At 38.8% G+C, this 18,137-nt stretch overlaps 1 protein-coding gene across 1 annotated transcript in view; it reads right to left on the bottom strand.

Annotated features, from left to right (window-relative positions):
• Positions 1-18,137, bottom strand: part of ARHGAP10 (Rho GTPase activating protein 10) — a 321,883-nt gene that overhangs the window by 133,118 nt on the left and 170,628 nt on the right. Inside the window, exons 12-13 of the mRNA XM_039253774.1 lie at positions 16,586-16,631; positions 13,678-13,743 (exon numbers count right to left, since the gene is read on the bottom strand). Coding sequence (XP_039109705.1) covers positions 13,678-13,743; positions 16,586-16,631 — 112 coding nt within the window. The remainder of the gene's footprint in view (positions 1-13,677; positions 13,744-16,585; positions 16,632-18,137) is intronic.

The following is an 18,137-nucleotide window of genomic DNA, read 5'->3' as shown; positions in this document are numbered from 1 at the left end:
AATAACCCAGCAACAAAGCTAAGAATGAAATGCTATAAAAATGACTCAAAAAATAGCAATGACAAGGCCAAAGAACATTGCTTCAGGTCACAGGTAAATTACAAAAATTTGATAATGTGTCCTTTATGTATATTTCTAACTAATCTCCAATAAACATTCTATTTACATGTCTGTGTAAATACAACAAACACTTTCCAGACTATCCACTGCACTGAGTTACACAAAAATAAACAGGTTCATACACAAAGACTCCCTTTCAAGATATTGGATGATTCACAGTATTCTAAGGTTCTGTCAAAAGCACACATTTATATTAAATTATTTTTAAGTATAAGCAGACAGAACCAAGCATCATTTGCTCTATTCCACAAAGGGACATAACATTCAATACCATAATTTAAGGCACTGTATTTAAAGAATTCTAGAACTTTGGAAAAAGAATGTATTGTCTTTAATATATACAGTGTATTAAATACTACAAAAAGCAGAGTAAGAAACAATTTTTAAGCCCTGAAACAAGATGAACTATAGCTGATAGTAACATGTTAACCTTTCTAGATCTTGGTACCCTCACTTCAAAGAAAAAAAAAAAAATAGTAGGGGAGCCTGAGTGGCTCAGTTAGTTAAGCATCCAACTCTTGATTTCGGCTCAGGTCATGATCTCATGGTTTGTGAGATCAAGCCCCACATCAGGCTCTGTGCTGAATGGCATGGAGCCTGCTTGGGATTCTCTCTTAGCTCTCTGCTCCTCTTTCACTTGTGCACTCATGCACGCATGCATGCTCTTACTCAAAATAAATAAACTTAAAAAAAAAAAAAAGCATACCCAGGAAACACATGTTTGTTAAGTTTGCAAGACATAAATTATTACGAGTTAAGGTTACTCATATCCTGGAAACTTCCAACTCTATCACCTCCTGGTTGTACAACTGGCAAGTTACTCAATCTGTGTCCCAGCTTCTTTACCTGAAATATGAGGTTAATGATGGCATGGGATTCTCATGGAAATTAAAGGAGACAGTGTGTGTAAAGCATATGCATGAGCCTCACATACCAAGCACTATGAAAAGGCTTTAGTTCAGCATAATATTCAAAATTAGTATCAAAACAGCTAGGTACACTACATATACAACTTGCCTTAAGTCTACAGCCAAATTTAAAAAATAAAGCACATGTTAAGAAGAGTGTCAAAATTTATTTACTATGAATGGCTCATGGAAAACATGAAATTTCTGTCTACTGATAATGTTTGGAATTTCTCCCCTGGATGGTGATTATTTGGGCAGCAGACAGAACAACATTACTGACAGCTTCTATCTTCAGGAATCACTCTGTACTTTTCCTTCCTACGAAGCCTTGCTTTCATTTTCATGTTGTCCTCTGCATGCTCTTTTTAAGATAAACCCATTTCTGTACTACAATGAATAGCCTCCCCACCAGCAGGCGCTTTGAGGACAGGTCTCATGATTTCATTCACGTGATCTTCCTACACCCAACCAACTAGAGACTGTGCTCAGAAATCCAAAGCTTGGTACATGAGAACAGCTGCGCCCACTGAGGCTTGCTGTCCCATCACTGTCATTCCTGCATCTCATCCCAGCGTAAGTGAAAAGTTCGGACAAAGCACAAGGCAAATACCCAATTTCAGGTCTAAACCAGTATTTTTGTGAAGAAGTTCTCATTCCAGGACTTTTCAGGTACAATGTATACTCCCAGCGTTCCACGTGGCTGGCCTCATTTCAAGTTTCTAGCCCACATGAGAGGAAAGCATTTTGTTTCAGACCAGACAACCCCTAGTCTTGCTGCTATTTTTGATATAAATTTACCCAAGCCAGTGGGCAGGGCTCCTCCAGCAGGGCTAGTGAGAAACTACAGACTAACAGGAAGTTTTTTCTTCCATTAATAACTTGAGGCCCCAAACTCTCCCAAGGTCTGACGCCTTGCTGTCCCACATCTAACAGATCTAGCTAACACTCATTAAATGTGCCCTTCAGTCCTTCCTTTCAATGTAAACCTTGGGGAAAGGAGTGTGTTCCTTTCCCAAGTTCCTGGGCCTCCTAGCAGAATTCAGTTTCCCTATTATCACTAAGCGGAGCTGTCAACCAACTCTTCCTCTCACCTTACTCTACAGCCATGGGATAATTCTGACTTTGAGTATGGAGACCAGGATCCAAATCCCAGCTCTGCCACTTTATAGTTGAGTGAACTGTGGCAGGTTTACCCTGAACTCGTTCCATGCCTCAGATCCCTCATAAACAAGATAGATCTCAACCACCTACTGAGTTTTGTAGAGATTGTGTGAGCTAGAATACATGAAATACTCAGAAAAAATAAAATGCCACTTGTTATTAGGATTTTAAATACTGTCAGATGCAGATTCCACACTGACATTATGTCTTCCACAAAGAGACTTTCCAAGGTATTGCACAGATTCTCAGGAAAGGGCATAAATCTTCCTGGGGCTGATGGTGCCCCTTCAGAGGTCCATGATGGAGCCAGTATGGAAAGAAGAAGGTATGACTTTAGAATGGCTTCATCTCAAGTCTGGATGAGCACTTCAGAGACTGATATTTAAGTTTTCCCTCCCAGCTTACCTTTCCTGCTGTCTACAGTTTCACACTTCCTCTATTCTTTATGTATCTGTCTGTATTACAGTGTTCATCACCAGCATCCTCCGGAAATCAGCCTATAGTCTTCATCTCCTCATGTTCATTGCTGTTGAGAGCACCAGCATTTAAAACTCAGCCTTGGATTTGACTTGTATGTAGTCTGATGCTTTCTAGCTGAGACTTAAAAAAGTCAAATCATGTCTCTTGGCTTGGAATGCTGATGGAAAATGGAAAATATCATGCTTTCATAGGGTTCTTGTGAGAAGTACAACTGTACAGCCTAGCTATTCTCCAGCTTCTTGCTTCCCAGCCCTTAACACGTGGTTATTTCTTGGTGCTTCTCCTGCCTGAACTATCTAGAGCAGTTGACACAGGTATCACTTCCTCTTCTTTGGAATCACCTCTCTTCTGGGTTCCTTTCTACCATACTCTCTTGGGTTCTCCTGTGATACTATAACTATCCTATGTCTCCTTAATTATTCTTTTTCCTCATATTCTTTAAAGGTAAAGATCCCCAAAGATTCTGCCCTTTACCCCATTGTCTTTTTCCCTCACCATCCACCTGCCATGACTTTTTGACACTCAAAACTTGACCTCTCAGGGTGCCTGGGTGGCTCAGTTGGTTAAGTGTCCAACTCCTGACTTCAGCTCAGGTCATGATCTCACAGACTGTGAGATCGAGCCTCATGTCGAGCTCCATGCTGGATGTAGAACCTACTTAAGATTCTCTCCCTCTCTGTCTCTCAGCCACTCCCCTGTTCACTCTCTCTCTCTGAGTGGGGGAAAAAAAAGAGAAGAGGAGAGGACAAGATTCCACCTCTCTAAAAATGACACCCACCATCTCTTCTGTTGCCTTCATTTTATTTCTGACAGAAACGTCACAGGAAAGGCACCTTGAATTCACGATATCAAAAACCAATCTATATTCCTCTCAAACCTACTGCTCCTCCTGCATTCTTTGTCTTGGCTAAAGATGTCTTCATCTACCTTGACTAGGAAGACTACCATTTTTTCCTTCCCTTTTCTCTACCTTCTATATTCAATATGTCATCAGATTCTGTTTTTCTGCCAAGTCACTCATCCTATCCATCCCTTCTTTCCATTGTCAGTGCCCTAGTTTAAACCTCCATCAGCTCCTACCTGGATTATTTCTAAAATCCAACCGGCCATGCTGCCTGCCATCTACTCCCATTAAAAAATCTGAACACACCCTGCTCAAATCTGTCAACGTCTCACCTCTGCCTATAGCACTGAGGCAAACATGCAGCACAGCGCCTGGGATCTACCACACTCTGGCCTCGACTGCTCGCAAAGCATCTTGTCACATCATAGCCATCCACCCCCTCTGGCAGCAACACCCCAGGGCGGGTGAACACCATCTGTTCCAGTATCTCACTCTGGAACAAAGAACAGGCTTGCTTGCAGCCTTGGAAAATAGAGATAGTGTCTCCATCTAGAACAAAAGGCAGGCATGCTTGTCAGCCATAATAAGAGAGTCAAATTTCCTAAGTTCAGAGTTTCTTCTCTTAATATGACCCACTGTGTGGGCAGGTATCACCTAACTCTCTCTGCAGTGCCCTTAGGAAACAGGGATCAAGGAGTCACCCAAAATTTATATTCTGGCTACTGAGAGTAATAAACTATCCTTCATCTCTGACCCAGGAGTCTTGGGTCTTCTACTAGCATCCATGAAACTACAAAATAACTTGTTCACATGAAAGCATGAAATCAGAGGCCTTCACTGCCTTGAAACTAGATCGAAGCTAATCTTTAAGAAAAAGGAACCATATCTCCACCACTTTTTCCTCCAATATCTTTCCTGTAGGAAACACCCAAAAAGAACTGACTAAAGCCCATCTAACATGTACATGGCCAGGAATACGTAAGTATTAAATAAGCTGAAGTGGATGAGACAGCTAAATAAAAGTATATCTTATTTTCAAATGCACTCATGTATCTCAAGCTTAAGCAGTCACAAAATTTTATTTAACAGAAAACAGAAAAAGAAACTCAAGCTGAAAGCAAAGTTGGCTGTCAGTTTTTGCCACTCTTTCTTCCCTTCTCTACAGAGATCAGAACATCAGGAAAAGTCTAAGAGTCTTGCTGCTGCCATTGGTCTCTCCACCTCAGAACAGCTACAGCATCAGGAACAAAACCGATTCTAGGCAACTCCGGGCAGCCTCTTTTGGGGGGGAAGCGGGGCAGGAGTGGGGTAGGCCGTGGAGGGGGAAGTTTGCAGTAATCCAACAGCCATGTTCTTCTTCCTGAGCATATTTCCTTTCTTCACCACCTCTTGGCTGTTTTCTTGCTCCAGTGTCCACAAGACACAGAGGATCAGAAAATTGAAACTCCAAAGCAGTTGTGCTGCATTGTTGCAAGCACCACATGGAATTGCTAAAGTGAACTCAGATGATTTATTTCCCTAAGTAAATTACTAAAAAAAAAAAAAAAACTAAACAAAGTTTCTCAGTGCTCCCAAAGCCTTGAATCAATAACGGAACTACTTAATTGTGATTGGCCTCAATTAACAGATGAATCTCTAAATAAGAGACTCACATTTACTGACCACTCCATAGGTGCCAAGGTCCCAAGCACTCTCTTTTCATCCTCACAACAAGCCCGCAAAGGAGTTGCCACCATTATCCGTGATACATGATAAAACCAGGTCACAGGGTGTCAAGTAACTGACGTGCCATGGTTGCAGAGCTAATAAGTGGTGAAAGGGATTCCAATTAAGACTGACCTTTGGGCTCACACCCTTCACCATGACGCTCAAAGTGTCGACAGAGCCTTGTAATAAAAATGCCACGGACCTCATCAGAATCTATACCGAACACACAAAACCTAGCATGCCTCCTCTCTAGCAGGGTAGTTTAACCATTTTTCCCTATGAGCTCATCAACCACTCATTTGGAAACTGATAGCTTTGGAAGCTTATTTGTTCTTAAAACAAATAAGATTACTAATTCAGAAAATGAATAATCCTGACTCGCCTGAATTTAGGATTTCAGTTTTGCATTTGCATTTCTGCAGACACCACAAGACTCTCTTAATTCCCTCCCACAGAAGACTGTCCTCTAGTTATCCACCCACTCCCATCTCACACCCATTATGATTAAAAAAGAGACAGTGAGCGAGAAATTCAAGTTTACTTGCTGTAAATTTTCTGGGGACAGCTGTTCTTTATTTTCTCCATTTTGCATGAAATTTGCCCTCGGCGACTTAGATTAATGTGCAATCATGGTAAAATATGCTGCAAGTTCACCTTGGGCATCTTCCTTCCCACAAACACTCTACTGAAACAGCATCATCTTCTACCAGGCCCATCTTGAGACCCCACACTCAAATCCAGAGGTGCTTCGGAAGGGGAAAAATCCTCAAGCCAGCTTCAAAAAGATTCTCCAAAAACCTAAAACTTTGCTTCTCAAAGACGAATCTCACTTTCACATACGACAAATCAAAGACTGACACATCTTAGACGTGGCTTCCTACTTCTATCCCATGAATTCACAGCTTGTTACAGTGCTCAACTGGATAACTGACAGCTTGCCTAGACCGACATTTTAATGCCATTCTCTAGAAATTAAAGTGAATATTCAAATCATTCACATATGGAAGATTTTTAAAGAGAAACTTCTAAACAAAAGTGGCATATAAATTTACTTTCAAATCATGATGACTATTTAAAAAATAGCAACCAGAGTCTTAAAAACCAGTTTTTAAGCCAGAGTCTTATTTGTTTTTGTATATGTTACAATGCATGCATCAGCAAAACCAGACATCATGCACTTCCAGAAAAAATCAGTGTACTGGTCATTGGAATTGGCCACTTTATAGGAACAGGAGTAATTTACTTAAGGAAATCATGGAATTACTCTTCAAGCTCTGAAACCATAAAATTCTTCAACAGGTAACATGATGTATCTATGTCTGAACTAGTGCCTGTAACTCAGAAGGATGACGACATAAATTTATAAAGGACAGAAATCTAATCCTACGTATGTTACTTGAAGGTACTAATTCCAACTACATAAGGAAGAAATCTTTCCAATAATTTTACCAATTGCTGGAACACATAATTTTCCCCAAGTGGCTTTTAGTCCAATCTCTGAATACTCAAGCAAAACACAATTGCTTATTGAGTTCTACGTATGAAAGACACAGACTATACTGAGAAATGAGAAGAGGTACGCAAAGGGTAAATAAGACATTTTCTTCACTCCAAGGAAAGCATAAAGTTCCAGAAACAAAATAAATATATCATATAATTAACAATATCAGAGAGGAGCCTAGGCAGCTCAGTTGGTTAAACAGCCAACATTTGATTTTGGCTCAGGTCATGATCTCACGGTTCCTGAGTTCAATCTCCACACTGGGCTTTATGCTCACAGCACAGAGTCTACTTCGTATCCTCTGTCTCCCTCCCTCACTTGTGCATGCACTCTCCCTCTTTCTAAAAATAAATAAATGTTTAAAAAAATTGTTTTTAAACAATATCAGACACTACAATGGCCAAATGAGGAAATTCCTTTTAACAAGGAAAGCACTTCAAGGGAAGGATGGAAAGGCAAATTGAAAAAAATATATTTAATGAATATTCTACTATATAAAAAAACGAAGCTCTAATCCTCCCAAATGTAGGGGTGGGTAGATGGTGTGGATGAACTTCCTAGTCACATTCTTTCAAAGACTAAGGGTCTTCAGGGTTAAGAATCTTTCCAAAGTGCCAATTTCACTGCACCAGTGTGGAGTATAAACCTGATAGCTCCCAACATCAATCAGAGAAGTGTACCTTCTGCAGAGTAGTAGAAGTGCCTCTCTTCCCCCAGTCTTGCCAAGGAATCCTAGGTCCCAGCTGCATCATGTTCTTCCAAACATCTACACTTCAACCCCACCTCTTCCTCTGCCCAAATCCTTCCTGAAACCCCACACCCGTGTATCTTGTCAATTCCCCCTCAGCCTTCAGAAGGCAGCTTATGTGCTAGGACCTCAAGGAAGCACTGAGTGAACAGTGATTCAGAGACCCAGGAGGGGCAAAGGAGAAGAATGAATCCATCGTAGTCTCCATCCTGAGAGAGCCACATACACATAGTGGCTGCATGGTTTTCAGCCCAGACAATGGAGAAAATGTTGTATGAAACTGTTTTTTAAGAATCAGGTGCTTCCCACAAAGGAACAAACGACTACAGGCACTAGGCTAGGGCACTAAACGAGGCATCATCTGAAATAGCAGGTAGAGGGGCTGGTGGCGAAGCACAGGATGAGTGAGCAACAGGTGCCATGAATACTTCAGAACTGGCCTTGGATCCACCTACAAAGTATGTGAAATCCCAAATGCCCTTGGCTTCTGACACACTAAGACTTGACCACTGTGAGCCATTTTGTTATTCCTTCTCTCTTGGGATGGAGGTCTCCCCTACATCTGTTATGCTCACTCTCATGATCCGAAAAGCCACATGGATCCATGACCCAGGGCCCTCATAAACTTTCTCAGGAAACCATCATGGCTTCTTCTATACTCTGGAGCCAAAAGAAACTTTGTGTCTCCACTTGACTATTCTTATTGGAGCTCACATTTCTACAGCAGAGGCCCGGCTATGAGTGAGTCTGATTCAACAAAACTGACTGAACACAGTAATCTGCATTTTCAACAAGGACCCCTGGTGACCCTGACATATGTCAACAAGTCTGCCACAGACCCATAAGTTTCCTTGATATCCTTTGCTTTCCTAACTAAAATCTGAAGGTGAAATTCCTTATAGAACTCTGATCCTCTACGTATGACCAACTGCTAAATATGACCTAGTCCATCTGCTAAATTACTTGGACGTATCAATGCTATCTGGCCTCACTGCCCAAATCAACCATCGTGAATCAGCCACCTCGCCTACTGAATCCTCCAGCCTAGACAGAATTCTGGGGCTCCTGTGTGCTAAGTCATCCCACACATGGCTACCAGTACTAATTTTCATATTAATCTTTCTAAGCCACCTACTCTGCTATCCACCACCCTCTAGTACTTACCCACCTCCTTCACAATTAAATGCAAATGCCTCAGTACCTGCTTTGATGCTATTTCTTCATGCTTCCTTTCTTTAAGTTAGTTAATATATAGTATAGTATTGGTTTCAGGAGTAGAATGTAGTGATTCATCACCTACATATAACATCCAGTGCTCAACCCAACAAGTGCCTCTTTAATGCCCATCCCCCACACCATCCTCCCCTCTAGCAACCTTTGGTGTGTTCTCATATTTAAGAGTCTCTTATGATTTGCCTGCCTCCCTCTTTCTTTTTATCTTATTTTTCCTTCCCTTCCCCTATATTCATCTGTTTTGTTTCTTACACTACTCATATGAATGATATCATATGACATGTCTTTCTGATTTATTTCGCTTAGCATAATACATTCTATTCCATCCACACTGTTGCAATTGGCAAGATTTCATTCTTTTTGATCAAAGGGTAATATTTCATTGCATATATAAACCACATCTCCTTTATCCATTCATCAGTCAATAGACATTTGAGCTCTTTCCATAATTTGGCTATTATTGATAGCATTGCTATAAACATCAGGACGCATATGCCCCTTTGAGTAGGCATTTGTGTATCCTTTGGATAAATACTTAGCTGTGCAACTGCTAGGTCATAGAGAAGCTCTATTTTTAACTTTCTGAGGAATTTCCATACTGTTTTTCAGAGTGGCTGCACCAGTATGCATTCCCACCAACAGTTTCATGCTTCCTTTCCAATCAAATGTGGTTTATTCCTGTCATATTCTGTCTCCACATCTTTGTGAAGATGTTTCTAAATTCCAAAAATATACCTTCCTATCCTTTAAATCTAAGGAAGCCTATTCCTAACCACAGTCCTCAATTATATAACATTAAGTACACTGCATTCTATCAACATGCATTCAAATTTTCTTAATCCTTGCAAACTTGTAACACTTTAACACCTGGTATATTTACATTACAAATCTCTATGTTTACTATCAATGTATCCAGCATTATATGTAAGCAACCTTTAATTTATGTCCCAAAGGCCTAGAACAAGGCTATGTATACCCTGCGATTGCTCAATTAACATATAGTGTTTATCTGGCTGCCTTCATATTAGATCTATGATTTAATGGTGGTTAAGTCACCTGTTACTGAGGAAAGGAAAAGAATATTATACTATTTTCTTCAGAACTTTTCTGTTTGTTTGGGTTTAGGTTGGGTTATTTTTAAAAAGAAGTTACAAGAAAAGCTCCCCATGTAGCAGGATACTATAAACATAAAGATAACAATTGTGCAACCTATTTCTCCAATTCACAAGGAACCATTCCTTTAGGACAGTGGTTCCCAAACTTTGCCTCATAGTAGAATCACTTGTGGAACATTTTTTACAAATCCCACTTCTCAGAGATGCCTGGATGACAGAGTAGGTTAAACATCCAACTCCTGATCTTGGCTCAGGTCATGATCTCATGGTTGATGAGTCTGAGCCCTCATCACGCGCCGTGCTGATGGCACAGAGCCTGCTTGGGATTTTATCTCTCCTCTCTCTACCCTCCCTTGCTTGTGTACCTTCTCTCTCTTTCTCAAAAAAGTAAACTAATTTTTTTAAAAATTCCACTTCCCAGTTCATATTCATGAGCCATGAAGTCAAACTGATTAGGGGTCGGGGAGCCGGGTCATAGTCTTTAAAAACCCCAGATGATTCCAAGGTGCAGCAATATTTGGGAATAATAGCTTTAGGAAATTATTCAGCTTGGTATATATACATAAGCAATAATTTCCTAGAGGTAGTCATTTGGCCTGAATCAATTAAGAGCCAGTACATATCATTTACAAATATTTGGTAAATGGTTGAAAGATCAGTTGATCTGACTTCCACACACCCCCTCACTTCATGAGCAAACAACTCTATGGAATGATGAGTATAATTTGTTAACTGATGCTGATATTGTAGTGAAATAGGATTAGTTCTTATCTCAAAAGTAAAGTGACTCTTTAGTAGTCACACTCCAGTCAAGATGTCAGCATCCGTATAAGTCAACATATATCATACATGTTAACATATATTATCATATATTTTATTAGTGTCATATATTACTGTCATACATTAGTGTCACATATATATTAGTAACAATATGTAGTATATATGTTGTCAAAGATATGTTAGTACACTAAAAATATGTTAACTTTCTTAGGATAATGAGGATCACAGCACATTTTAGACATTTGTCTGATGCTTTCAAAATATTTCAGTGATGCCACAAATAAGGCTGATAACAATAAAAATGCCAGAAGCTGTTTTTAGAAGAACATATTTGGAAAAAGACACACTAATGGTTTTAACCCAAACACGTGAAATGGTAGTTTTTAGAAAACGATGGTCATGTTTAAAACACTAAAAGCTGTAATTCAAAATAATTCTTCAGTCAGATCTCACTAACAGACCCCAGTCTTTAGGCATGTAGATTCACAAAGTACACAGCAATCATTAATGCTATTCACCAAATACTCTCAGCTGTGTGTTTTCCACTCTCCTGGTAGGCTGACTCTTCAGGGTCGATAATTGCCATGAGCTCCTACTGGCCAATTAATTGTAAGCAAATGTAACTACTTCAAGGCCAAACCATTCCATCTGCACATGATCCAAAGCACTCCAGAAGTACTCCCCTATGGCAAGGCAGCCAGGAACCTCAAATTTGGTTGGTTTCCAAAGGCAGCCAGGAACCTACAAACCTAAGTATCAGTGATGAGCAAAACCCTCCCACCCGTGCTTGAGTGAGAAATAATTCTTACTGTTTGAAGGCACACAAAGACTTGTGGGTTTCTTGTTATGGGGCATAAATTAGCTTTATCCTGATGAAAAAAATAATAAAGTAACCATGCCTGTAGCATAAGAAAATCACTAGTCATGCTAGCTGATTTGGGGGAAATCATTAAGAGCAATATTCCTTGAAGGAACTCACAAATTTAGGATAAAAGCATCAGGGATTCTACAATGTTTCTCATCATTTTTAATAATATAGTCTGACCCCTGATTCTTTGAACACTATTATTAGTCTATTATTTCACTAAATGCAAAGGCTTCATTTAGGAATAGAAAACCATTAAGAACAAAAGATTTGAAAAAGAAAAGCATGGGGCACCTAGGTGGCTCAGCCAGTTAAGCATCCAACTTGGGCTACATCATGATCTCACCTTTCGGGAGTTTGAGCCCCACATCAGTCTCTGTGCTGACAGCTCAGAGCCTGAAACCTGCTTCAGATTCTGTGTCTCCCTCTCTCTGCGCCCCTGCCCCACTTGCACTCACTTGCACTCTCTCTCTCTCTCTCTCTCTCTTATTCTCTCTCAAAAAATAAACATTAAAAAGGAGAAAAACATATGCTTTCAGCTTGTTATCTTTAAATGAGAAAATTTTAAATTGTGTAGACTCATTCTTCTGTTAAAAACAACCAATTATATATTTATAATAAAATACATTTAATACATGCAGATTCTAGCATATATATTCCATTTAATGTATACAATGTTTCATAAAACTTTATATACCAATCAGAAAGCATTCTAGATGGATTTTAATATGTTCAGGCAGAAGCAAGTATGTATAAAACATATCCTTTGGAGAAAGAATATAATTTATCAAAATAATAAGCACACAAGTGATATAATTAAGGTGCTTCACTTCAGGAGCTCAGGAGAAACAAAATATGAATGACCAAGTAAGACATATGAAAATCATAGTATTTTTTCTAAATTTTGGAAATTTGTGAAACACTAGGAAAATGAAGAAATGTATCAATCAGCTCAACTTCAGGGCAGGCTGAAATGAAGGAAAGTCTGTCACAGCCCAAACTGCCACTCTAAGAGAGAGTGCATGAGAAAAGGCTTTCTGTGGCTCAAGTTTTTATTATCAATGGGCAAGTCCCTAAATCATAAAAGGGCTGGTACTTCTCTGGCAGCTGACACTCTTATTTCCCACATGGCAGGCCTGGCTCCACGACAAAGACCTTGTTTTGACAGAAAGCATGAACACAATGCTTTGTCCCCAAAGTCATCCAAAGTGGGACTGGGATATTCAACACATGAGAGTGAATGAAATGTCCATTTATCCACACATCACTGACAAGAGAAACTCCACCTCCAGAAAGAGCCCATTTTGTAATGTTCAATGTTTCCTTTCTCCCAAGTCTGCTGCACTGGTTACAAAGTGGAAGGGCCCTGTTTTGTTCTGTTCTGTTCTCTTTAGGGATTACAAAGATAAACTTTCAGTGGAGGGGAGGGATTAGCTTTCCTTGAATTTAAAATAGAAACAACCTAAATATTTAGCAACAGGTGAATGAATAAAGAAATTGTGGTATATCCATGTAATGAAATCCTGCTTGGCACTAAAAAGGAAGGAGCCAGGGATACACTCAACAAGATGAATCTCAAAAGCATTATGTTACATAAAGAAGCCAGACTCAAAAGACTATATACTGCATGACTCCTTTTATATGAAATGCTTTTTAAAAAAGAAAGAACTAAAGAGATAGAAGGCAGTTCAGTGGTTGCCAAGGAGGGAGTGCGGGCTGCCTGCACAGGAACATGAAGGATCAGGGGGAGGAAAGCCAAGAATCTTCTATGATGATGGTGGCAGTTACACAACAGTACACAGTTGTCAAAACTCACCAATTCCAATAGTTCAAGTCAGTGAAGTTTACTGTATGTAAATGATACCTCAATGAAGCTGACTTTTTAAAGAGACCAACAAGACAATGAAAAATAAGAATATCCTAATGGTGAACAAAAAAGGATTCAGATCAGCTGTCCTACACTGCTGATTCTTCAAATGCTTCTCATTTCAGCGCCGACTTCAAGTCCCAGTGCCGGGGAGAAATATAAATGTAAACAGAAAGGAAAATCCTATGCTGTCGTAGTAAATGAACGGCTCATTCTGATACCCAGAATATACATTTTGCGTTGATGTATTCCATTCTACAACACTTAACCGTGCAACACGCACTTTAAATACTCTTAGATTTTACATACCTATAGCCTTTCATGAATAAAATGATTCAATCATGTTACCTCGTGTTTCAACTGCACTGATGCATTTTCTGAGAATTGTGAATCCCATCTTATCCAACTGTGCACCTAAAAGAAACAGTGTTAAAATATTAAGGCCACAATGAATAATTGATGTTTTTCTTCTTTACAAAAATAGAAAAAAATTATTCAAATTTATTTCACTATTAAAAGAAAGCTAAAGGCCATGTATTCTCAGGTATTATAATGTAAACGAGAATTTCATATATTTAGAGAAGCAATTATTGGAATAATAGGACATCTATTACCAATAATTTATAAATTTATAATTCATAATATGAAATAATTTTTATACTAATAAATATAACTTATTTTAAACAGAAAAGAAAGTGATACAAATCTTTAGGGATATCTATCTAAAAACAAGATACATTATGCCAAAATTCCAACAGCACCTCAGAATTACTTTAGTTATGCATATGAGTGAGGTAAATTACTTGACGAAGAAAAAACATCAATCTTTTTATTTATTTCTTTAATCTTATTATTATATATCTTAATATTATTTCTTTAATGTAAAAATACATTAAAAAAACAGAATAATTTCTTTAATCTTTTTATTTATTCTTTGTTTTTTTAATGTATTTTTATTTATTTTTGAGAGAGAGAGAGAGTGTGTGAGCAGGGGAGGCACAGAGAGAGAGGGAGACACAGAATCCAAAGACAGGCTCCAGGCTCTGAGCTGTCAGCACAGAACCCGACACAGGGCTCGAACCCACGAACCATGAGATCATGACCTGAGCCAAAGCCAGATGTTCGACTAACTGAGCCACCCAAGCGCCCCATGTTTTTATTTATTCTTGAGAGAGACAGAAAGAGAGAGACAGAGGGCAAGCAGGAGAGGGGCAGAGACACAGAATCTGAAGCAGCCTCTAGGCTATGAGCTGTCAGCACAGAGCCCAACATGGAGTTCAAGCTCACGAACCGTCGGACCATGACTTGAGCTGAAGTCAGGCACTTAACCGAGTCACCCAGGCACCCCACACAAACCTTTTCTTTTTCTTTTAAACTACAGAAAAATTTTTAAAAACATTTCTTAAAAGTATTATTTGGGAGAAAAAAAGTCGTAAGCTTGAAGAATTTCACATTTCATATCATGCTCTAATGTTTCATGTTTTATTATTTTCACAATGATTTGAAAACAGATGATTCATATAGCAGAAAAGATTATTTTTTAAATTTCCTACTTTTTTCTAATATAAGTGCTTGTCTATGATTTGGCTGGCACATCTGAGTAGCCTAATAAAAGATGATTCTTGTTTCGAAAATGAAAACAGGGAAAGTGAATACTTGAGTCTGTATTTAGAACTAGGGAACAGGTATATTAACACTTGTCTCTCAGAGGGGACAGTATGAACAATCCACGAATACAAACTGTGCAGGTTTAATGTTAAGCTTGAAGAGAAGTTTAATTGGGAAAACCAGGCAGTGGTTTACTGTTTAAGGATCTATGATTCACATTTTATAAAATGTTTAGCAAAACAATTTTTCAAAAGAAGTGGCAGGTATTTATTTCCCTATAAAAAACAACAAAAAGGAAGGATAGGAGGAGAAAAGGAGTGGAGGGAGAAAAGAGGAGAAGGAGAAAGAGGAGAAGGAGAAGGAGGAACAAGTAGAGATTAAGAAGGTGCCACAAGGGGCAGTTGAGCATCTGACCCTTGATTTCGGCTCAAGTCACAATCCCAGAATCGTGAGATCAAGCCCCATGTCCAGCTCAGCACTGGATATGGAGCCTGCTTAAGATTCTCCCTCTCCCTCTCTCTCTCCCTCTCTCCCTCAGTGCTCTCTAAAATAAAAATAAAATAAAATAAATTCTTTAGTTAAAAAAAAGGTGCTTCACATAGGTTTATAACTGGCAATTTTCAATGCCAGGCTAGAGGCATCTTTTATTCAAGCACTGGATCAAGTGATATATACACATCATGATAATTTTGAAATCATGTGTTAAAGAACATGAAGTTTCCAAACTGTATACATGTTATTAATGTATCCTTAATTTACCCAAAGATATCAAAAGTAAATTAATATAGAATCCAGCATTCTGTTCACATTTTTGTTTCATCTCAGAAAAAATAGATTACAGAACTAGGCAATGCTCCCATGTTCCTGGAGTGCATATGATACATGTGAAGATCATTGTCCCAAAACACTTGAATATGTGTGATTGTTATTTTCTTTGTTGTTTATTTATTTTTAAGAAACAGAGACAGTGGGAGGGAGAGGGAAAGGGAGAGGGAGGGAGGGAGGGAGAGAAAACACACAAGTGGAGGAGGGGCAGAGAAGGAGAGAGAGAATCCTAACCAGCTCCACACTCAGTGCAGAGCCTGGCACGGAACTAGATCTTGCGAACCATGAGATTATGACCTGAGCCGAAATCAAGAGTCAGACACTTAAATGACTGAGCCACCTAGGTGTCCCAATTTTTATTTTCTGAGGTGCAATAATTTACTACTCTATAATCCATACTCAGAGAGTTTAGGGATAAAAAAATATCAAGTGTGGGGGTGAGGGGCTTGATAAACAGTTCCTACGCACAAAGCTTACAACGTAGGAAGCTGAATAATGCATACCTGGAAGTCTTATGTGTGTTTACTTATGGCTATAAGAATAAACATCAGTGAAGATTGTGGAGAAAACATTTTGGGCTTTAGAGAGAGAGTAATTATAAAGAAAGACCAAAAAAAAGCTCAGAGATGGAAAAAAATCAATGAGGATTACAGCAGTCCAGGAAAATCTGGGTTGGTCCCAGTAGGTAAAACAGAATATATACATTATTTGGAGGACCAATTTAGAGTGGGTACAGAGCACACAATGACATTCTGACATCAGTAATGAAAACTAACATATGAAAATGGAAAACAAACAGTCCTTTTTATGAATTAGCACTTACTTCCTTCTGGTCTTGGGATGATGGCTCTATTAAAACTATGTAACAGCTAGTACAAGAGAAAAAGGGAAAACAGTATTTTTAACACATCAATATAAAGGATTCAAGTAGGCATGCCTATGCGAAAAAAAGCCATTGATATTGGTTAATTATATACTAATATGTGCTCAAATGCTAAGATAAATAACAATCAGGAGCATCTCTGAGTCTACTTTGTCTTCTGCAGAGAGGTATGCCACAGTAGCAAAAAATAAGATGAAGGAGCTAGGATTCGTGAGCAACTTATTGGAAGTTTATGTAAATTTGAAATGCTCAGCCTTACAGTTACAGACTGACAAAGAAACTGCTGCAATAAGATGAAGCTCATTTTTCTCACCACTATTTCTAAGATCTGGTATTTACTTAACAAAGAGATGACTCCAGCTCATAATTTAAATAACTACATCTGAAATAGCTAGGTGATAATTCCGGGCTGCCTCTAAGAACTTCAGCACTGACCCATTATTTGCAAGTCATATTTAGAGCACCTGAAAAAAATTTATATATATGCTACCTTAGGTGTCCTCGCATAAATACATAGCTAAATATTTTCTTTCTGCAGACTTGCTTTCATCTGTGTATCTCAAATTAATTACCTGGCTCTTTGTGCTAAAGGAGAAGTTAGGTGTTCAAGGTTACACTGCCTTTGACAACAGACTTCCTTCTCAAAGACTGAGTCATGTGATCTTTTCCCTGGGCAAACTCACTTTCCAAAGCACTTCTTGAATGTCCAGGGAGAGAAGTCCTAGTCACTCCATTGCTTTTACTAGAGAGGATTAGTATAATGTGTTTTGAATCTCAGTAACCATTAATGCTGTAAATACTCCGGATTCCCAGCTAAAAATTTCAAGGACAAATTAATAGACAGAAATAAAAGTAGGGAGGCTAAATGTAGGTCAAATATAATAAAAATAATACACAAATTTGATTACCACCCCCCGCCCCAAGCGTGATACCGTCTCCTCTATAGCATCTATTTTTAATATGTGTCTTTGGGTGTGCATTTTTCCAACACTGAATCAAGACTGCCACATATACCACAGCCCAGCTCCCTGGTCCCCATATTCTGTACTTCCACCAGTGTGTTCTCTGTTAGTGTTAAGATAACATTATCTTCTGCCAGTTTCACAATTCAATTCTGACACCTCTCCTTTTACTAGACATGATCCCTCTTTCACTTTGAAAGCCACTCTCTTTCTTTTTAAACCCTGCTTAAATGACAAATGCTTTCCAGTTAAGCCCATCTCGTACCTGCGCTAGCAGTTTATTTAGAGTCGTAATATTTTCAGGAGACGTTATTTAAATGGGTTCTATGGTGTTTTCTATAATTATCCTCACTAACTCCCCAGTTCAATACATAATCTGCCAAATCCTCAGTTCCCAAAGGCCACCAGTCCACTGAAATGAAAGCAGTACTTAAATAAAGTAGCAAACAGGCTGAGTGTGTGCCTCTGGATCTATACCACTACCTTTAATTTATTCCTCAAACCAATCATACAGAGGCCCATTCACTAAG

Source organism: Hyaena hyaena, unplaced genomic scaffold (genome assembly GCF_003009895.1).
Source record: "Hyaena hyaena isolate Hyena2069 unplaced genomic scaffold, ASM300989v1 scaffold_464, whole genome shotgun sequence".
In the NCBI taxonomy this organism is placed as follows: Eukaryota; Metazoa; Chordata; class Mammalia; order Carnivora; family Hyaenidae; genus Hyaena; species Hyaena hyaena.
Note: the sequence above shows the minus strand (reverse complement) of the source record. Positions and strands in the feature narration are given on the sequence as shown.